Source organism: Bicyclus anynana, chromosome 8, assembly GCF_947172395.1.
Source record: "Bicyclus anynana chromosome 8, ilBicAnyn1.1, whole genome shotgun sequence".
Classification (NCBI taxonomy): domain Eukaryota; kingdom Metazoa; phylum Arthropoda; class Insecta; order Lepidoptera; family Nymphalidae; genus Bicyclus; species Bicyclus anynana.
This window is the reverse complement of record NC_069090.1, coordinates 3596767-3618197: the sequence shown is the minus strand read 5'-3', so window position 1 is coordinate 3618197 and position 21431 is coordinate 3596767. Positions and strand designations below refer to the sequence as shown.

The following is a 21431-nucleotide window of genomic DNA, read 5'->3' as shown; positions in this document are numbered from 1 at the left end:
GCCATTCAGATAGGGATTTCTGACGCTGTTTTATTGTCTTCTTTTTCTTACTTGGAAGGAAGGGAACGATCTCCGAGCAATTCACTATTGGAAGATTAATTATCATATGATTAATATGATAAATATAGAGAGAAATTGGACTTTGGTGCAAAAAATAGGCAACTTTTTAAATTGAATTTTACGCGGATGTAGTAGTGTGCGTCCCACATATAATTTTTTGAAAGCCTCAATAGCTCAACGGTAAGAGCGGTTGGACTCATCACCGAAGGGTGGTGGTTCAATCCTCAGCCCGTTGGTCTATTGTCGTATCCACTCCTAACACAGTCTTTCCCAAATAGTTGGAGGGGAATGCGAATATTAGTCATATTATAAAAAAAAAAATTATATAATATGTTTCAGGTGCTGGCAGCGATATGTCTCATACCGAACGGACACGAGAAGGTGTTGGAAGCGATCACAATGGCGGGTGAATCGAGTCGGAAAGCGAGGTTGCTTCCCATCATCGAGGGGTTGGAAGCTAAGGCGCCTGAGAGTTTAAAAGTAGGTTAAACTTTTGACAAGTCTTTGTTTAACTTACAATGTTTTGTTTATTACTAATCATGTAGCTGAATTTTTAAATATTTTATTGGTAAGTCAACCTTACCAAAAGTTTGTCTGTGTGTGTTTACGCTGCGTTTACTGAAGCAATTTGGCTGAAATTTATAATGGAAATAATTTTACACATAGGCTACTTTCATCCCGGAAACATCCATGGTTCCCGCGGAATTTATAAAACCCTGAATTCCACGTGGAGGAAGTCGCAGGCGTCCGCTAGTCTATACTTATATTAAATCTGTAGAGAGGTCAATTCTGTACATAAAATTCATTTCCAAAATAACTATCAGGGGGTGATTAGTGATCGATACTGATGCCAAAAATGCAATCAGTAAAATTTTTGTCTGTGTGTCTGTATGTTCGTTATAGAAACAAAAACAACTCGACGGATTTTAACGAAACTTGGTACAATTATTCTTTATACTCCTGGGCAGTTTATAGTATACTTTTCATCACATGCTGGGAAAACGGGAAAAGTGATATTGAATAAAATGCATTCTACTTTATGCAATAAAGCTCTAAAATGCACCAAATGTTTTAAAATAAACCGAAAGTACGATTTTCCCGCCAATTCCCTCTTTTTACTTAAATTATTAATAAAAATAGCCACTAAAACCTTAACTTCAATCTGTGTTACAGAATGGATGTATGCAACTGATGAACGCAATAATCACTGAACCAGAGGAACTGGAGTTCCGGTTACACTTGCGTAGCGAGTTCATGAGGACGGGCCTTTGTGACTTAATAGGTAATATCATCATTATCAACCCATATTCGGCTCACTGCTGATGATGAGATTGCTCTCACAATGTCACGACGTGACTGAAGTTGCGAGATGCGAAGTTGAAAACAGCTGTTAGGGGCAGAATCGATCTACCCTCTTTCTAGTTCTTTTTCTCTTTTCGACAACCTCGCTTTTTTGTCTGTTTAGGCAAACCACACTCACGACATCGCTTTTGTTATTAGGTTTTTCGCGGCGCCCTCTTGGTTTGCACAATTCTACCAGGTTCCCGTTTAAATAATATTCATAATGAACAACCACGAAATAAGTTTAGAATCTAAATAAAATAAAATAAAATTAGACTTCAAAGTAACGCTTTTTCAAATCAGTATTTCAATATGTATTGTTGAACAGATGACCTGCGAGCGGGCGCGGAAGATGCCGGCCGTAAAATACAAATGAATGTATTCGACAGTCACGCGGCGGCCGACCAAGACGAATACTTGGCCAAATTCGATGACGTCAGGTGAGAATTGAAAACTACAATTTTTAAGATTCCGTAGTCCACAAGGAACCCTTATAGTCCGTCTGTCTGTCCTTCCGTTCGTCAGCGGTGTAGTAGCGTAGAGACTATTACAACTAGAACGCTGTAATTTAGTATGAGTATTAGGGTGGGTCACATTTGTATGAGAAAAAAAAATAGTTTTGTTTTGATTTCTAATAGCAATAACAATGTGATTGAGATGTGTGTTACATGATTATATGAAGTTAATAAAAAGTTTCAGTATAATCGGATATTATCTTCGAAATATCAAAAAAATGGATTTCGTAAAAATTTATTAATGACCTATATTATTATTTGTATGTTACCGAAAAAAGTGAACCGAATAATAGGCTACAACACTGAGCGCACACATGCACAATTTCGTCTTTAATTCCATTACCTATATATTTATGCAATTTATGAATATATATATTTTTTACGCTTCCTAAACACAACTCGACATTGTAGACGATATTTAGGTATTATTTGTTTAAATAACGTTCGTTGTTGACCACAACTAACATTGAGTTGACTATAAATTTCCTCTTTCGAGGCCCTCATTTTTCATGTGCTAGTAACTCATCTAACATCTCGGGAAGAAGTGCAAAAAAGTCAAAGAGAAGCTTGACCGGGTCCGCTAGTAATAATAATAATGTATGTGTAAGAGAAACAAATTAAGTCGGTGATGATGATCTATGTATGTACATTTTTCAATACGCTTTTATTATTTTTCAGAGCCGATTTCAACGATGTTAACGAGTGCTTCGAGCTAGTTAAGAATGTCGTGGTTGACTCGCCGGCCGAGCCTTACCTGCTGTCGATAATGCAACATCTGTTGTTTATTAGAGACGACGAGGAGATCAGGTAACTTTTATGTAAATAATAAACATATGATTTATTTTAAAAACTAGCGGACGTCCGCGACTTCGTCGGCGTGGAATTTAGTTTTTCACAAATCCCTCGAGAACCATGGATTTTATGCCTATAGCCTATGTATGCCAAGCTATAATATATCTTAATACTAAATTTCAGCTAATTCGGTTCAGTAGTCGAGGCGTAACAAACATTCATATCATCAAAATCGTCAGTTTTCGCAAATCTCGGGAAACCATGGATTTTTTCGGGATAAAAGATATAGAGTAAAATCTATTTCCATTCGTAGGTGCGTTAAAGAATAACAAACATCCAAAAATCCATACAAACTTTCGCGTCTATAATATGAGTAGTATAGGATATTGAAAAATAAAGCTAACCAATGCTGCCCTAATAGGATCTTACTGAATTTGATTAGACAGGGAGAACAACACGAGCGGAGTAGAAAAGTGTTAATGATTGCCAAGGAATTCTGTAAAGCATCATCCATTGGTCAGGCTAGGCCAGGTCAAGGCCAGGACTCTGCTCGGAGTTTTTCTCTCTGCCATGCGATGAACCCGGCGCTCGCACGGTGAATCCATGGAATGCTAAGATATTCGAATCTCTCAATGCACTTTCCAACTCTGGGTCATTATTCAATAACTTTGAAACGCCATTGCCTTTTGATGCCCTGCCCATTAATTTTGCGACTTGCTAAGCTTTGTCGTAAACTTTGGTTCTTCTGCAGATATCCTTATTTTTGATTCGACCATCCAGAGATATTTACAGGCTATGGATACAGTGCAAAATAAAAGAGTAGAAGTTGATGAAAGTGGAATGGAAAATATTTTCATAATATTTTTAAACTGTGTAATCAAATGTTATTTGCAGGCCAGCGTATTACAAGTTGATAGAAGAATGTATAACACAAATTGTGTTACATAAAAACGGCTACGACCCGGACTTTAGATACACGCAGCGGTTCAATATTGACGTGCAGCCGCTCATAGATGGGTTAATAGGTAAGTTTAATTTAATTAATCGCTATAGCGTAACTACATAACTAAGCCCTCGACCGCGCGATATACTGTTGTGGGGGTACGATGACACGGGAGCGGGTGGCAGGCGCATGTGTGACTTGCGGTTAGAGGAAACACCTCGAGTAGGTCTCAGGACTTGTGCCCTTGGGTGTAGATCTAAGGTAAGCCTTTAGAATGCATCAACACTCATTTCCCCTGCTCGACATGTTTTCCATGCCCAGACTCGACAATTTATGATCAATAACATTATTAAACATTATCAATAATTACAACACAAAACATTATTGCACAAAATCACTAACGCGACTGGTAGCGTGACGGTGTTCACGCTGCCTAGCAATGAACTGAATTGAAGTCATCAAATACCCTCTTATTTATACCCTCACTGTTGCAAGAACTTCGTACCAATACCTCCTTTTTTATAATAATATAAATAATTAATATTAATACCACCCGTACTCGGGTTGTTTGTTGCAACACATTTTGTTCGTTTAGGGGTGTACGTGGCGTGCACCTTCCTCCCTCCCTCCCTGAATTCTCAACTACGTTTTTTTTAATAATAATAAATCTTTATTTATCAAACTATGTTGTTCGCCTATATTTGCTTTTGATTTGCCGTTTCACTGGATGTCGACTTATAGTGTAAGGTGATAGAGGCTATTTAGAAAATATTTTATAAACATACAGAAATATGTACATCCCTACACAAGAATCTCTGTAGAAAGAAAGACTTAAAGCTAAAGCGTACTGAGTTCTACGATTTCACAACGCATTTAATTTTAAACCACCTCGCAGGTAACAGAGAGTTAGACGGCGCGAATAAATTAGGTTTGGTTTGATTTCTTATATGATTTTATGTGAAAACGTCGCAAGTTGAAATGGCAAAACGATCGAATATATTTTCAAGGTTCGCACCGATAATATGACGAATGTAAAAATGATGTTAAAATTGAATTTTCCAGAAAAATCACGCGCCGAAGAAGAGCGCAAAGTGGAAGATCTGAACGCGAAGTTGGAGGCTGCTATAGCGGCGAGGCAAGAAGCAGAGGCGCGGGCGGCCCACCTCGAGGACCGGCTGAAGCAGGCCAGCGCACCCACCGGCCCTGGGGGGGTCACGCATGGCAATATAGCTGCTATTGCTAAGGTATTTAGTACTACATTCAATTTTATGATGAGAGGTTTGTTTCGATTGACAAGTGTATTCGTATGTAAATTCAAGGAAATATACAGGGTGCTCGGGAGTATTTTCCATAACTCTAGGGTTATATTCTTTAAGGAAAATTAATTTAAAAAGGTCTAAAAATATTTCTTTTGTAAATAGGTCTTAAATTGTGTCATAAATCGCATCATATCATGAAGTAGCTTACTTGTGAAGTGCGGAGTGCCATGCAATATCTCGTTGATAAAGGCGTGTGTTACATCTCCTATAAGTGTCAACACCTTGATGTTATGGAAAATACCCCGTATAACCCTGAAGAAAACACCCTGTATACTATAATATAGGGAGATGATGAATATTTTTGCTTTTGCATAATCACTATTAGATGACATTCTGTTTTGTTTCCTCGCATTTATTTATTAAGTTTTTTGTTGTAGTCAATCTATTCTGAAAAGTCAGTTTGGCTTTGAATGAACAGACCTTGCTTGTTTAAATTAACTCCTAAAGCTATTGATGAAGTGGCACTTAAACATTATTAGGATTAGTGTTGACTTTGATTTATCAATTTTAGTTGTTACCAAAAGCGTCACAATAACATTTATACTACACATTACAAATACAAGTTACATGCGAAACAATAATATGCATGTTTCTCTAGTTAATTATCAGCCACCCATTAGCCACTGAGTAGAAATCCATCTGTCACTGGCTTAAATTGTTATATTTTGTTTATTCACAGTCGATAGGTAGTCCAGGCGGCCCACCGCCACCTCCACCACCACCGATGCCTGGAGGTAAGTCGCACCTAATATTATGTGTAAAGAAAGTACACTCTTATAACAGCATGTTCAATATAACTTTTCATGCTAATCTGTAGCATTTATATTGAGTACCACGCTCTGCTACCTATGTATAAAACAACGATAAGTTATTAACTATCAAATAAAGGTAGTCGTGTCTACACGTGTCCTGACGCCTCCTGATAGTATTTTGGGTCTCAGGTTTAACATATACTCATATATTTGAATAGTAGATTATGAAGATGATGGTAGTGTTAATTTGGCCTGCTCGAAACGCTAAACGAAATAAAGCCAAAAAAATCACGAAACATCAATAAAAGGAGAATGGCGAGGTTGCATGTATTTTGGGACTAGCAGATAGAAGTAGCGTACATAATGGAAACTCATTAATAATTGTCAATCGTGATTAAACTAAGAAAAAAGCAAATGGTAACCAATCTTGAAAAGCAGGAAGAAAAAAGATATACCTTAAAATTAGAAGGTATCCTATCTATGCATACTGATGAATGATGAATGATGTGAATTTTATACTGAACAAACACCGCCGCTGACATACAACTGCGTGATTGCTTTATAAATACGACAAGGCGTTTCGGTCTCAGGCAACAAGTAGAAAATTTTACTATGCTAAGTATATTAGTAATCTTGATTCCCGTTCTGTAAATTATCAATATTTTTTTTTACAAGCTTCTTATATAAAAATAGTTTTAATTAAAACAAATGTATGATTGTACGAAACTTCTGAGTGTGACTCCCACTTTCGCCGTCCTCCTTTAAAGTGGAGAAGCGTCAGGAGCCGCTTACACATTTACCAGACGTGTTGTGTTGATCGTCTTCCGCCCCTTTAACCTCGTCAATTTGACGCGAATCGGAATCGTTTCTGATGCGACTCGTCAGATGCCATTCACAATACGTAGCGCAAGATAAGTTTGAACGCTTCCATAATGAACGTTCTGATCTCAGACGAATATATATTGGTCTGAGGTTTTGATGCGTCACGAAACAACACGTCAGAAATATACAAATGCGGCTTATATAGGCTCCTCGACCTGATATTATTAAAATTTAACATGGAAACTGGGACTATAGTATATATTTTATATGGTGAAATTTATTGGTCAATACAAAAGGTGGTCATCATTAATTTAAAGCTAACAATATACACTATAACTGCATGAGGCACTACAAATCTGTCTTGGTGTGTGTTTCCAGGAGGAGGCCCCCCTCCACCGCCCCCGCCGCCTATGATGCCAGGTGGGTCTTGTTTTACTTTCCTCTTAACTTTTTTTAATTCTTTTTGTAATATGGAACTTTGCTTACTTCGCTTATCACTTATAAAAAAAATCTATCTTTTCGATTTTGATATTAAGTCGTCTATTTTGAAAATTAGTTTTGTTATTTAGTGAAACACAATCTAGAAAAGAGCATCAATTTTTGCAAATTTTTTTTAAATTAAATAAATAATTATAAGTCTGTAGTATTTACGTTCTTTAGATACATTTTCGAGTCTCAAATAAAGATGTAAGTGTAAAATTATTACTTAAGTAACGTTATACTTTAAATAGCTATATTTATGGTTATTGTTTATGTACAGGTGGGGGCCTACCAGTGCCCCCTCCACCGCCTATGCCAGGAGGCCCAATGGGACCGCCGCCGCCTCCCATGCCCGGCATGGGACCGCCACCTCCGCCGCCTATGATGGGCATGGGCCCTCGGCCGCCTCCACCCCCGGGCATGATGGGCCCTATGGCGCCCAGGATGGTAAGCATAAAAAGTTTTAACAGAAAATAAGAAAACCAACGTCTAACAAAGGTTATGATTCTCTATATTTGGCAAGAAAACTTAATTTACAAATCAAGTTGTAACCAAAACAAACCCTAGAATGAAAGAGAATTACCTTGAGTTGAGTCACGCACTAGTGAACGTTGTGTGTAGGGTTAAAGACGTCTTTAACAGTTAACTAACATTCCCCTTTTCCACTCAAGTCACTCTCCCCGCCTATCCCAAGTAACCCAAAAAGAATTACACAACAAGAATTGTGGACAGCTCGAACGCCTCGAGCATACGGCGCTCGCCTTACGGTCGTCTTCGACCGTAAGGCGAGCGCCTTATTTGACAAGTCGTTCTCGCCCTCTCTAACTCCCTACTTTTTACGGAAACAAGTCGCGCCGCGTCGCGAATAAATAAATAAATATTAAAAAAATATGGCAAAAAAAATGTTTTTCTTCAAGCAAATATACAATGTTCTTGCTTCCAGCCTCAGCCAGACATCCTGCCACACGGTCTGAAGCCCAAAAAGAAATGGGAAGTGGAGGGACCACTCAAACGTGCCAACTGGAAGACCATTGTGCCACAGAAGATGTCGGAGAAAGCGTTTTGGCTTACGGTGAGACTAACTTATTGTACATATCTTGTGCCTTAAAAGATTACTCTTTAGGGTTCTGTACAAAAAGGGTAACACCAGGACCCTGTTACTAAGACTCCACTGTCTATTTGTCAGTCCGTTTATCACCAGGCAGTATCTCATGAACCGTGATAGTTAGACAGATGAAATCTTTTCAGGTGATGTACTTCTGTTGCAAAACAAAATACTAAAAAATAATGATACGGATCCCTACAAGCACGAGTCTGACTCGGCCTTGGCCGGTTTTTATTAAATTATTATTTATACAATTTTTCGACGTTACTCTATATTAAAATATGACAATTTCTCAGGTGCAAGAAGACAAGCTAGCGTCCCCGGATATACTCACAGGGCTTGCGGCGAAATTCTCAAGTAAACCTGTCGCAAAGAGGAAGAATGAGGATAATGTCGATAAGTAAGATTTATCATTTACAGCTTTTCCTCTTGTATTACGATTTCGTAATACATAAATAATAAAAATTTTAATAAAAAAAATACAAACGACTTCAAAACCTAAAAACGTACCTACTAAACTAAAAAGCGAAAAATAACATCATAATATGTTCTACCTGCTGATCAGTATGAAGGCGGTGCGAGGATTAAAAAACTTTTATCGTAATTAGATGAAAATTCATACAGTTTTAGCTTCCTTACATTAAATGTGACATTTTTCAATACAAGAACTATAAACATAAACGCACAAATAACAAAGATATTAATTAGTAATATTGTTTGAACGCCCATACAAATTTAACGATCATTATGACTTAAGACGTCATTAAATCGTACCATTTTATATGGGGCGTTTTTTAGGGATCCGCGGCAGCACCGCAAACCGCAGATACCCTTGCTTTACTATTAGCATATTCATAATTTATGTACAATAGGGATGATGACAGTTTTTTAAATTGTATATGCTAATAGTAAAGCAATTTTGTAAAAGGAACAGGGTATCTGCGATCATTACTTTCGGAGCTACAGGGATTTAAAGGGTCACATTTGCGGCGCTGCCGCGGATCCCTGAAAAACGCCCCATACAAAATGGCACGAACTAATGACGTCGTAGGTAATGTAATGATCGTTAGATTTGTATGTGCGTTCAAACAAAATTACTAATATCTTTGTTATTTGTGCGTTTATGTTTATAGCTCATATATTAAAAAATGTCACATTTTATGTAAGGAAGCTAGAACTGTATGAATTTTCATCTAATTACGATTAATAGATTTTGAAATTTTATAATCTCATTTATTTTGCAAATATCCATGAAATATAAAATTTATACATGAAAAGCAAAGATTGACTATCTTTGCTTTTCATGTATAAATTAGTTAACATTGACCCTATTTACCCGAATGTATCATAAAAATCAATATATTCAAACCTTGTCATCATCCCCATTGAAAAACTGTCATCATCTCTATTTTAGAGAAAATATTTAGTTGTTTGTTTGCATTGATTAAGGTATGAAACTGACCGATTTTTGAAAAATTCTTTCACCACTGAAAAGTTACAGTAACATAAAAGGCTAAATTTTTATCCCCATTTTGGAGGCAGCGAATAAGGGAACTACGCAGGTGAAACAAAAAAGTATATTTATAATTTTGATTGTTTCAGAGTTCACACACTAAAGAAGGTGAAAGACCTGAAGGTCCTCGACAGCAAGGCGGCGCAGAACCTGTCCATCCTGCTGGGCGGCTCGCTCAAGCACATGTCGTACGAGCACATCCGCTCGTGCGTGCTGCGCTGCGACACCACCGTGCTCACTGCCAACGTGCTGGATCTGTTGATACAGGTGAGGTCTTTTCATTAAGAGAATCTTATCATCTTCATCTCCATTTGCTAAAGAAGGTGAAAGACCTGAAGATCGCTTGCTTCAGCTTAAGCTTAAGCTCGCTCGTGCGTGCTTTTAAGAGATGTCATGATCTTCATCTCCTTATAACACTGCCATACGGTCTTCGCCGATCGGTCACCCGTAAGCGCGTTATAACGGAATTATTAACCGAATTTGTTGTATTCTATGACTTGTGTGTGCTTGTTAGTGTTATATTCTACTAATGAACGCCCTAAATAAATAAGAAACATGTGTTACAAGTTCCTGGATTACAGGTAGTATTAATATTAATTATGTATGTTATTGTGGAGGTATCAGTGTTGGTATAAATAAGAGGGCATTTGATGACTTGAGCTCAGTTGTTTGTTAGGCAGCATAGACACCGTCACGCTGCCAGTCGCGTTAGTGATTTTGTGCAATAGTGTTTTGTGTTTCAATTATTGTTTATCGTAAATTGCTAGATGTGGGCATGGAGAAGGTGAGTGTTTATGCATTCTAAAAGGATCCTTTAAACCTACTCCTAACGTTACAAGTCCTGGGACCTTCTCGAGGTGTTTCCTCTACCACAAAATAATGGTTCAATCACTGTTGCTGCTACACCTGTTACGTCACACATGGTCAGGGTGGCGTCAGGATTGAGTCACTTAGGCCTGTATCAATCGACGTTACTCAACTCAAGTACGTACATGAGTACATAAGTGCAGTCTTGTTTTCCTTATAAATAAAAGGACTCCTATAATGAATCCTATAAGTTAACTGTTGTATTAAGAATTCAATTACATATATCCAGCTGCATCTAGATACATCCCATAGCTATTGTATCGTCGTTTAATTACATACATATACGAATTTTATACATAATATAGGCGTTTTGTATTTTTAGTGTATCGCCTGAACAAAAACATACGGCAATATTTTTTGGTGTTAGCCATTGATTTCGAATATAAAATATATATATAAAAAAATGAGATATGTCTCGTTTCTGTCGGGCCTGGGTCACAGATGACCATTCTTCTTTACAATTTAAATTAACGTATGATGGGATAATAATCACACTAAAAAACAGCGCAACGTCTAGCCTTGCGAATTTGTCGGGTTACGGCAGACTAGTTTCAAAAGAGTCCGAGATGGTTAATCATGAGTGGATGTCTGTCCGCAGTACCTGCCGCCGGCGGACCAGCTGAAGAAGCTGGCGGACCTGAAGTGCAAGAGCGAAGAGTTGACGGCAGCGGAGCAGTTCGCCGCGACGGTGGCCGACATCAAGCGCTTGGTGCCGCGGCTGAGGAGTCTCGCCTTCCGGGAGCATTACAGCGAGATGATATCTGAACTTAAACCGGTATGTTATCTGTACTTCATATTGTAAAGAGGTAAAAGGGAATCGCTAACTATGGGCCCTCAGACCAATTATTGTATAGGACCTGCCTCGCTAGACGTTACTTTTCTGTCAAAGTGAATGATCAACGATCTAATGCGATTATAAAAACAGTGTCTATAGAATCCATGTTAAATAGTTGTAATCGTGTATGGCGGTACGTCTTTGTCGGTAGGGTGGTTACCGACAAAAACGTATCGCCAAGCGATTTAGCGTTCCGGTACGATGTCGTGTAGAAACCGAAAGGGGTGTAGATTTTCATCCTCCTCCTAACAAGTTAGCCCGCTTCCATCTTAGATTGCATCATCACTTACCATCAGGTGAGATTGTAATCAAGGGCTAACTTAGTAATCGAAATCGAATCAGAAATGAGGATCCGCAGAAGAACCAAAGTCACCGACATAGCTCAACGAGTTGCGAAGCTCAAGTGGCAATGGGACGTTGGGGTCCCAAAGTGCTGGAATGGCGACCCCGCACTAGTAAGCGCAGTGTTGGCCGACCCCCCACCAGGTGGACTGACGACATCAGGCGAGTCGCAGGGATTCGCTGGATGAAGGTGGCTCAGTATCGTGATGTTTGGAAGTCCCTACAAAAGGCCTATGTCCTATGGCCTATGCAGTGAACGTCCATCGGCTGATATGATGATGATGATGAAACATTGTCTCATGTACACTGGTAGTGGGGGTAAGCGGGCAGTCTGTGAGAGTCGCCCGTCGAGAGCGGACGTGCGCTGCTTGCGATTTGCTTCTATAACAGTAAGGACGAGGGTCCTTACAGTAACCTTTGTTAATGTTCGTTTATTTCCCCCCAGGACATAGTGTCTGGAACAGCTGCGTGCGAGGAAGTGAAGACGAGTCGGAAGTTCGCGAAGATTCTCGAACTCCTGCTGTTGCTGGGCAACTACATGAACACGGGCTCCAACAACGCGGGGGCGTTTGGTTTCGAAATCAGTTTCCTAACCAAGGTGGGACTTTGCTATTGACTATCATCGTATAAAAGGACGTAAAAGATATCTCGTGAAGACAAAAAGATGTATTGTCGACCAATAATATATCAAAAATGTTGGTCTATCGTTTGTTCCATCACAGCGAAAGAGGGAACGATGTTCTTTATTTATTCTATTTACGAAAAATTTACTCAATAGGCACAATTATCCGCCCATTTTAATCTACTCGAGTCATATTAAAGTGGGTAGATAATTGTGCGTCTTGAGTATATAGAATATTATCAGTAGAATCAAATTAGGATACTTCGTGCAAAAAAGCTGATTCATTTAGAGCCGCGGACATAACCTCTGCCTTCGATTCAAAGGGCGTAGATCGAACTGGTCCGGGGCATGCACCTCCAACTTTTTAGATATGTGCATAATGTTACGTGTTTCAAACGGTAAAGGAAAAAAACTGAGAAAACCAGCAAATCTGAGAGTTTTCTTAATTCTCTGTGTGTGTGAAGTCTGCCAATTCACATTGGGTCAGCGTGGTGGACTTAACCTAAGCCATCTCATTCTGAGAGGAGACTCGAGCTTAGCTATGAGCCGTGAGACACGTGATATTTAATTTCTTAAAATGCACGCAACTGAAAAGTTGGAGGTGCATGCCCCGGACCGGATTGAACCCACACCCTCCGGAATCGGAGGCAGAGGGCTATAACGGCTCTCGTAATTATATATATCAATTTCAAATTGTTACAGTTGACGTCAACGAAAGATCTGGAGAACAAACAAACCCTGTTGCACTACTTGGTGGATACGATAGAAGGCAAGTTCCCTGACGTGCTGGCCTTTGCTGAGGAGATGCCGCACATAGACAGGTACGTCATCTTCAGTAAGTAAATATTTCCCCCATTATTAGCCTACTAGCGGACGCTCGTGACTTCGTCCACGTGGAATTTATTTTTTCAGAAATCCCTCGGGAAACATGGATTTTTTCGGTATAAAAAGTAGCCTATGTGTTAATGAATGTTATAATATATCTCAATACCAAATGTCAGTTAATTCGGTAACAAACATTCATATCATCAAAATCATCAGTTTTCGCAAATCTCGGAAAATCATGGACTTTTTCGGGATTAAAAAAGTAGCCTATGTGTTAATCCAGAGTAAAATCTAATTCCATTCCAAATTTCAGCTAAATTAAGTAGTATGTTCAGTAGATGTTTGTTACTCTATAACGCCGCTTCAGTAGTAGCGGCGTTATAGAGTAACAAATATCCAAACATCCATACAAACTTTCGCGTTTATAATATATTAGTAGGATAGGATTGACGAGACGTTCTGAGTTTTGCGTTCTGCTATCCACACGTTTGCCAATCAGTGCGTAAGTGTATTCTGAATGTGATGGATGTAGGAACTTGAGTAGGCAATAATATATGGCTTATGTAATTTAAAACATATAAACAAGACATTTAGTGACAGAAGAAACGAAAAATACTACATAAAAAGATACAAGAATAGCGTACACCACAAACTTCTTTGATTTGTGACAAACGACCGACAGTCGATGTATCAGCTGCAAGGGTTTGCGAAACTACACAAACCAAGTCAAACGCTATATTTACATAATTGGTTAGTGAGGTTTGTCAAGCGTGTAAATCTGATTCAATACAATAATCCTGAGAAGCCTAACCACAGACAAAGCAGAGCAGTCTAAAAATACAACTAATATTTACGGGAAATAACGATCACGTAATAACTATTTCACAACTAGCTTTTACGTCTCTGGGTTCTCTTAAGCCTAAAAATTTTACAAAAATAACTTATATCCACAGAGCAGCCCGCGTGTCGATGGAGAACCTGCAGAAGGCTCTGAAGAAGATGGACAACGACATCAAGGCTCTGGAGACGGACCTCAACAACTCGCGCGTACCTCAAGGTCCCGACGACCTGTTCCACGAGACCATGAGTGTATCCTTTTAACATTAACCAACTCTGATCAAGAAGTAGATTCTTTTTTATGCCCACTTTCTCCGCGTTATTTTGTCTGTGGTAGGTTTCGGCTGTGGCTAGTTACCACCCTACCGACAAAGACGTACCGCCAAGCGGTTAAGCGTTTTGGTATGGTGCCGATTAAAAACCGTCAGAGATGTGGATAGCATAAACTTGTACCTCTTCCGAGTAATCCCGCGACCATCTGAGACTGCATCCTCACTTAACATCTAATGAGGCTAACTTGTCATTTATTAAACATCCCATATATTTTTGCCCCACACTATAAGGTTAAAAATGATCATCATAATCATATTTCAATCGCCTTCTACAGGGCACAGCAGTGCTATTCTGTAACGAAGTTTTCACGCCTCGATAGTGTCACTTTCAAATTCATATCCGTTTATCTTTTTCTAACACGATATAATAGAGAGAGATAGAGACGAAATCGAGTCTCACTCGGTCGAGTCATTATGACTCTATGATCTTTTTAACATAAAAATTTAACCGACTTCAATCAAAGACGTATTTCAGTGATTTTGATTTTAACACAAAATTACTAAACCGATTTTCATGAAAATTAAATGGGACCAATCTGGAAGTAGGTATACTCTTTTAAACAAAAAAAAATTCAAAATTGGTTAATAAATGACGAACTTTTATGGTAACAAACATAAAAAATTAAAAAAAAATTCAACTGAGAACTTCTTTTTTTTTTATAGGCGGTTAGAAATATCGTCACAAAATCATACAAACCCAGTTTCCTACCGAAGAGGGGGGTTGTAGGCAGTCATCAGTATGTAATCCTTAACAAAAGCACAGAACTTCGCCAAAGAGGCGCGAGAACAATGCGACCTCCTCCACTCGATGTTCCGTAAGATGGAGGCTCTGTACTCGGAGCTGGCCGAGTACTACGTGTTCGACCCGCACAAGTATACGCTCGAGGAGTTCTTCTCGGATATCAAAACTTTCAAGGACGCTTTTGCGGTGAGTTACTTTAGTTTAACTTAGCAATAGGCTAGTTGTCACTTTTTTTTAATGGTCTTAAATTGTTTATTAGTATGTTCTACTAGATTGAAAAATAAAAATCATATTCCTGTCCGCCATGATGGTCTATATTTCAACTGTTTCATAACGTCACGTTAACAAATCCCTTACAAACGGAGCGTTTGACAAAAAGATTAGTTAACAATAACGATTAGTTTGACGTTTAATACATCAAGTAAAATAGTGACGACACCGTTTTTGACGTTGGAAAAATTTGAAAAAAATACATGATTTTTAAATTAAGTTTTATAAGAAAGAAAAATCCTTTCATTAATTGATATCGATATATTTCGGACCCTTATTCCTTGTACTCCACGAAACTAATATTGTTTATATTAAATTTGATATAAGTTAACTACCCTATTGACTATTAGCCACCTTTGTTCGCCGCAGTTTCGACGCGCTAGTGACATATCTAATAGTGTGAAATCTTTGACCTATACACTTATGTTCTAGACCGCTCACCAAGAGAATGTGGTGGCGAGAGAGACGGAGGAACGAGCGCGGCGGGCGCGAGACGCGCGCGCGGCTGCTGAGCGCGAGCGACGCGACCGACAGCATCGGTACAAGCAGTTCGTCGACATGGAGCAGGCGCAGGACGGTGTCATGGACAGGTATGGACTGTGTAACTGTTTAGTACCCCTGCCTCATAGGTTTAGTGCAGAGTTCCGCAACCTTTTCTGGATATGACTGACTGATCTGTTTGTTGAAATGGATCAGGTGCATGAGGGTGTCATGTACAAGGTACGGACTTTGTAAAGGTTTAGTACCCCTGTCATAGGTTTAGTGCAGAGATTTGTATCCTTTTTTGGATCTGACTGACTGATTTGTTTGTCGAAATGGTTCAGGCGTATGACGGTGTCATAGACAGGTACGGACTGCGTAATTATTTAGTACACCTGCCTCGTCCGCTTAATGTAGAGGTTCGCAACCTTTTCTGGAGACCTGCCTGCCTTATGTACTATTTATTTTGATGAAATGGATCAGTTGCAGGACGGTTATATGGACAGGTACAGTGTGTAGTATAGATTTATTACACCTGTAATAAATGTTACATCGTCTATTCTAGTGCAGAGGTTCGCAACCTTTCATAGATCTATCTTCTTCTTTTTTTTAGTCTGCGTGTATTTAACATTATAATATAAGAAGTTATATGTAGTATATAATATGCTAAATGAAATGTCGGTTTAGTGCAGAGGTGCACAACGTATTTTGTATTTGTCTATTGTACCCATATCAAAGCCCATAAATATATGTTACAAATGATAATGTTCTGTTTGTTTTCAGTTTAATGGAGGCGCTACAAAGCGGTTCGGCGTTCAGTCGAGAGCGTCCGCGGAAAAAGGCTAACCCTAGAGTAGCGGGAGGTGAGTCCATACTATACTTCTATACTAATGTTATAATGGATGGTGTCATTTTGTATTTTGCAGACTGATTTTGATGAATCCAACAAATTCGATCACAGAAAGATATAACTTTTATATAAGTGACATAATATATCAATGCCAATCAATCATTTTTCAATCATCAATCTTGATTAATCAATTTTGACGACCTACGTGGCGCAGTGGTATGCGCGGTGGATTTACAAGACGGAGGTCCTGGGTTCGATCCCCGGCTGGGCCGATTGAGATTTTCTTAATTGGTCCAGGTCTGGCTGGTGGGAGGCTTCGGCCGTGGCACCCTACCGACAAAGACGTGCCGCCAAGCGATTTAGCGTTCCGGTACGATGTCGTGTAGAAACCAAAAAGGGGTGTGGATTTTCATCCTCCTCCTAACAAGGTAGCCCGCTTCCATCTTAGACTGCATCATCACTTACCATCAGGTGAGATTGTAGTCAAGGGCTAACTTGTAAAGAATATAAAAAAAAATGCAGTTTTGACTAATAACAGTAAATGATAACTATAATAAACATTATAGACCGTAGATTTCACAGATAAAATATAGGCAGTTACTGCGCTAGTATAAGCAACCCACATAATTGACACCTCGTCTGCGCGATACAAGCGGCCAATGACACAGTTCATAGTGTTTACAGTTCGTTTCATGTAGGATGGTGCGGGTGACAGTTCGTTTCACTCTTGAAAGTTTGCAACGGGTCACGATAATAGTACATATATTGAACGTCAAACAGGCTACTGTTACCGTACCCACGCTATCTGAAAAACACTTTAGTTGAACTAATCTATGAGCTGTCAATCACTTCATTTCTTTTGTATCGTTGCACTCATAAGGTTCATTTTTGCACGCACATCATTTAGAGGATAATGAGGAAGACCAGGGTTTGGTGCAAGCGATTTTGCACCGTATCGCAGGTACGATATCACAATGTAAAGCGAATGCACAATGTATACGTATTTAGAGACACTTTATAAATGTATTTTTACTGTACCTTATTTTGTACACTGTACCTTTGTTTGTTTGCTGTTTTATGACACAACTCAAAGCACAACTCAAAATTTTTTGAAAAACAGTGTCGGCTTCGTCTATGCGCTGCGGTCGACGCCGCGCCCGACGCTCTTCGTCTCCGAAACTAGAACACTATAGACAAGTTTTTACTTTCATAATAATTATTATTTTTGTAGAGCTTTTGATGTACGAAACATACTTAGTTAACTAGCTGATAGTCGCGAGACTAACTCTATTTTTTTTGTATACCATAGAGACACTATGAATTTTAGGACTGTCAATCATTGGCCTCTTATAATAAAAGGATGCACAATCATATAGAAAATTTCACTTAACAACGGGCCAATTTTGCTTTGATAGTTTTAGAATTATTGGCAAAGAAAATTATACCTAAAGGCCTTAAATATAGTCCAATCTATACTAATATTATAAAGCTGAAGAGTTTGTTTGTTTGTTTGATTGAACGCGCTAATCTCAGGAACTACTGATCCGATTCTTTCACTGTTAGATAGCCCATTTATCGAGGAAGGCTATAGGCTATATTTTATCCCCGCATTCCTAAGGGAACGGGAACCACGCGGGTGAAACCGCGCGCGGTCAGCTAGTATCCAATAAAATCCCAAATTCAGAGCAAATTCAACTTTAAGGATTGAGTTTAAGGTTGAATTTGCAAATGCGACTACTTGAATTGAGTGCCAAGAAGTTGTGTTTGGCACTCATTGAGTGGAGACGTTTTTTGGTCGTTGATTGTGCATCCACCTTTTAATAGGTGATCGATGCTGTCAATATAGCTTTAGATCTTCTATTCTCGGAAGATGGTATGGCTTTGGTTGTATACAGACTGGCGCGATTGTATGTGAAATTGAAGGACCCTAAACAAAGCAGAAATCTGTTTATAAATTATCATTTGTCTGTGAGTGGTTGCCAAACAAGGGTTAAACAGATTTTTATGTCACACTTCCCTTTGTATTATTATATAATAACGTTTTATATATTGATGAACGTTATATATTATGTTATTCATATATAGAGCCGTGATAGCCCAGTGGATATGACCTCTACCTCCGGTTCCGGAGAGCATATGTTCGAATCCAGTCCAGGCATGCACCTCCAACTTTCAGTTGTGTGTATTTTAAAAAGTTAAATATCAGGTGTCTCAAACGGTGAAGGAAAAACATCGTGAGATAACCTGCATATCTGAGAATTTTCTTAATTCTTTACGTGTGTTAAGTCTGCCAATTCGTGTTGGGTCAGCGTGTTGTGTTGTGTTGTGAGTATTGGCTTAACCCCTCTCATTCTGAGAGAAGTCTCGTGTTCAGCAGTGAGCCGAATGGGTTGATGACTACTATTTAAAGAGAAATATTTAAACAATGCATTTTTGCTGTGTTAACGTTCCTTTAGCTTTCCACACACAAAGGCGTTTGTGTTATGATCCTTCTACATCCAGCTAAACCGTCTTCCATATATAGAATTACTTTTATGATTATGTGCAACCGCAACTTATGTATCCATAGCATTAAGCTGCATCCTGATTTACGCTTTTGATGTTGTCACGTCATTTATGTTGTCTGATTTGGTGTAGTTTAACAATTGCAACAATAATTAATAACTATCGACGACAACCTGTATGTTCATATATTTATACACTTCTGTCCCTCGTGCTTTCATCTGTTCATCCCACTATTGGGCTAGAGATACTTTCTTGTCAGAGTCGATAAAAGTAGGCCTAATATTTGTAAAAAAACTACAGAAATGTTAAAAACTACATTTAAATAAAACTTATTAAGATAGAAGTGTCAATTCGTGTTCCAACTTCCACGAAGAAGTCTTCAACGAGAACTCTTCTAACATTCGTCTTAATATTTGTCGACTTAAGATGCACAATTGGGCACCAAGAGATATTTGTCTACAACCCTTTGCTCTTCATAGTAAACGAATCCTGTAGGCCTGAGATAAATTTCTCTACACTTCGCTATCTCTTTCATCCCAAAGCAATGAATGGAAAAGCGATATTTATCTCGTTCGTTGCAATGGAGTAAAAGAGATAGCGATGTGTAGAGAAATTTATCTCAGGCCTACTACAGGATTCGTTTACTTTCAAGAGCATGATTCAAACAACACTTAGGAGTAGCAGTAGATACATATACGCTTTCATCTAGAGAAACGAATATCTTAGCATTCCATGGATTCACCGTGCAGGTGCCATTCCATCGCGTGGTCGCGTGTTGTTTTCCCTGCCTAGCCAAATTTGGTAAGATCCTATTAAAGTATCTTTGGATACCCGATAATAATTGTGTTATGTTTCAGCTGAACGGAGAGCACAGCTGAACCGGTCCCGGTCGCGGTCCGGACTGACCGGACTACTCACCACGAGAGAACTGACCAAGTAAGAACTAATTTATTAGCTACTGCGTTTGTAGAAAAAGAATTGACGTGTAACTTGGCTAGAGGCCCTTGTTAAATACACTTTCTTTCTACAATCGCTAAAATCTATCTATCTTATTTATGTCCTATTGATATTATAAACGCAAAAGTTTAAATGGATATTTATTATTCTTTAACGTCGCTACAACTAAAGCGATTTGGCTGAAATTTGGAATGGAAATAGATATTACTCTGGATTAACACATAGGCTACTTTTTATCCCGCATATCTATGGTCCCCGCGGGATTTGTCAAAAACTGAATTCCACGCGCACGAAGTCGCGGGCGTTTGCTAGTATATATTATTAATCACTTTATCGATAACGAATGTCATTCCCTTATTTTTTTAGTTTTCGAAGTGTTCGCGTCTGTAGAAAGAGAATCGTCTATTGCAACATGGCTAGAACGGTTCTGCTCCCTTGAGATTGGTTGTGATCAGAAGTTCTGAAAGTATGAAAGTTGTAGAGCTCTACAATGTTTTTCTTTCTTTCAAGAAATTCTTACTAGCGCCCTTGAGTTGGTGGCCCCTGAATATACATTACAGACAGACAGGCATTTGATAGATCGGCATGATATTTAACGTCAAAAATACATTATTTAGTATATGAATGAAAATAATTGGAAAATGACCTAATATTGTTTTTTTTTTAGCGAGTTGCTGAGTAACGCGTGATGGCTTTAACAGTGATATTAGTGCGATATACTATAGTCTGTAAGTTATTGTGTATTATGTTATGCGCGGCGACTTTTCATCGTCTTAGGGTGGGCGCACATCTTGCGTTACGCAGCGTCCATATCAAACTACTATTCATATTGCTGGCATTGAAATAGAGTCGAAAATTATAAAGTGACGATATTGTTATATCGGTAAAAAAAAACTATTATTTGAATTAGTCTAAACACGAAAAACAACGGTTTATTTTGAAATTATTTGTTTTTTTTTCGTAATTCAATAAGAATATTTTATATATTCTCTAGAAATACTCTAAATCATTTACACTAAAAAATAACAGAGAATGAAGTAGCTGATCTAAGACTATAGAAAAGTCGCCTTGTACTCGTATGTATACGAGATATAAAATATACGGCCTATTTCGTGATTTGTATAAACTGAATTAAATATGGGCGTCTATATACGAAGCTTTATTGACACAGAGCTTTAGCCTATATTTATACAAATTTATTAAAGATCAATTTAAATAAATTCATTTACTTTTAACTTAATAGGCGTGTCCCATGAAGTTCCCATTCAATATTTCACGAAAAATAAACTTCGTATATAAACGCCCTTGACTAAACCAATACATGA

General features: G+C 38.5%; 1 protein-coding gene across 1 annotated transcript in view; it reads left to right on the top strand.

The window, feature by feature from the left end:
- Positions 1–20990, top strand: part of LOC112052023 (protein diaphanous) — a 46460-nt gene extending 25470 nt beyond the window's left edge. The window contains exons 7-27 of the mRNA XM_052882847.1: positions 400–540; positions 1234–1342; positions 1730–1841; positions 2595–2723; positions 3603–3733; positions 4714–4895; positions 5650–5704; positions 6923–6964; positions 7305–7471; positions 7968–8096; positions 8426–8529; positions 9732–9909; positions 11108–11284; positions 12132–12284; positions 13011–13129; positions 14087–14222; positions 15066–15230; positions 15747–15904; positions 16578–16657; positions 20007–20085; positions 20774–20990. Coding sequence (XP_052738807.1) covers positions 400–540; positions 1234–1342; positions 1730–1841; positions 2595–2723; positions 3603–3733; positions 4714–4895; positions 5650–5704; positions 6923–6964; positions 7305–7471; positions 7968–8096; positions 8426–8529; positions 9732–9909; positions 11108–11284; positions 12132–12284; positions 13011–13129; positions 14087–14222; positions 15066–15230; positions 15747–15904; positions 16578–16657; positions 20007–20085; positions 20774–20795 — 2568 coding nt within the window. The 3' untranslated portion in view covers positions 20796–20990. The remainder of the gene's footprint in view (positions 1–399; positions 541–1233; positions 1343–1729; positions 1842–2594; positions 2724–3602; positions 3734–4713; positions 4896–5649; positions 5705–6922; positions 6965–7304; positions 7472–7967; positions 8097–8425; positions 8530–9731; positions 9910–11107; positions 11285–12131; positions 12285–13010; positions 13130–14086; positions 14223–15065; positions 15231–15746; positions 15905–16577; positions 16658–20006; positions 20086–20773) is intronic.
- The last annotated feature ends 441 nt before the right edge of the window (positions 20991–21431 follow it).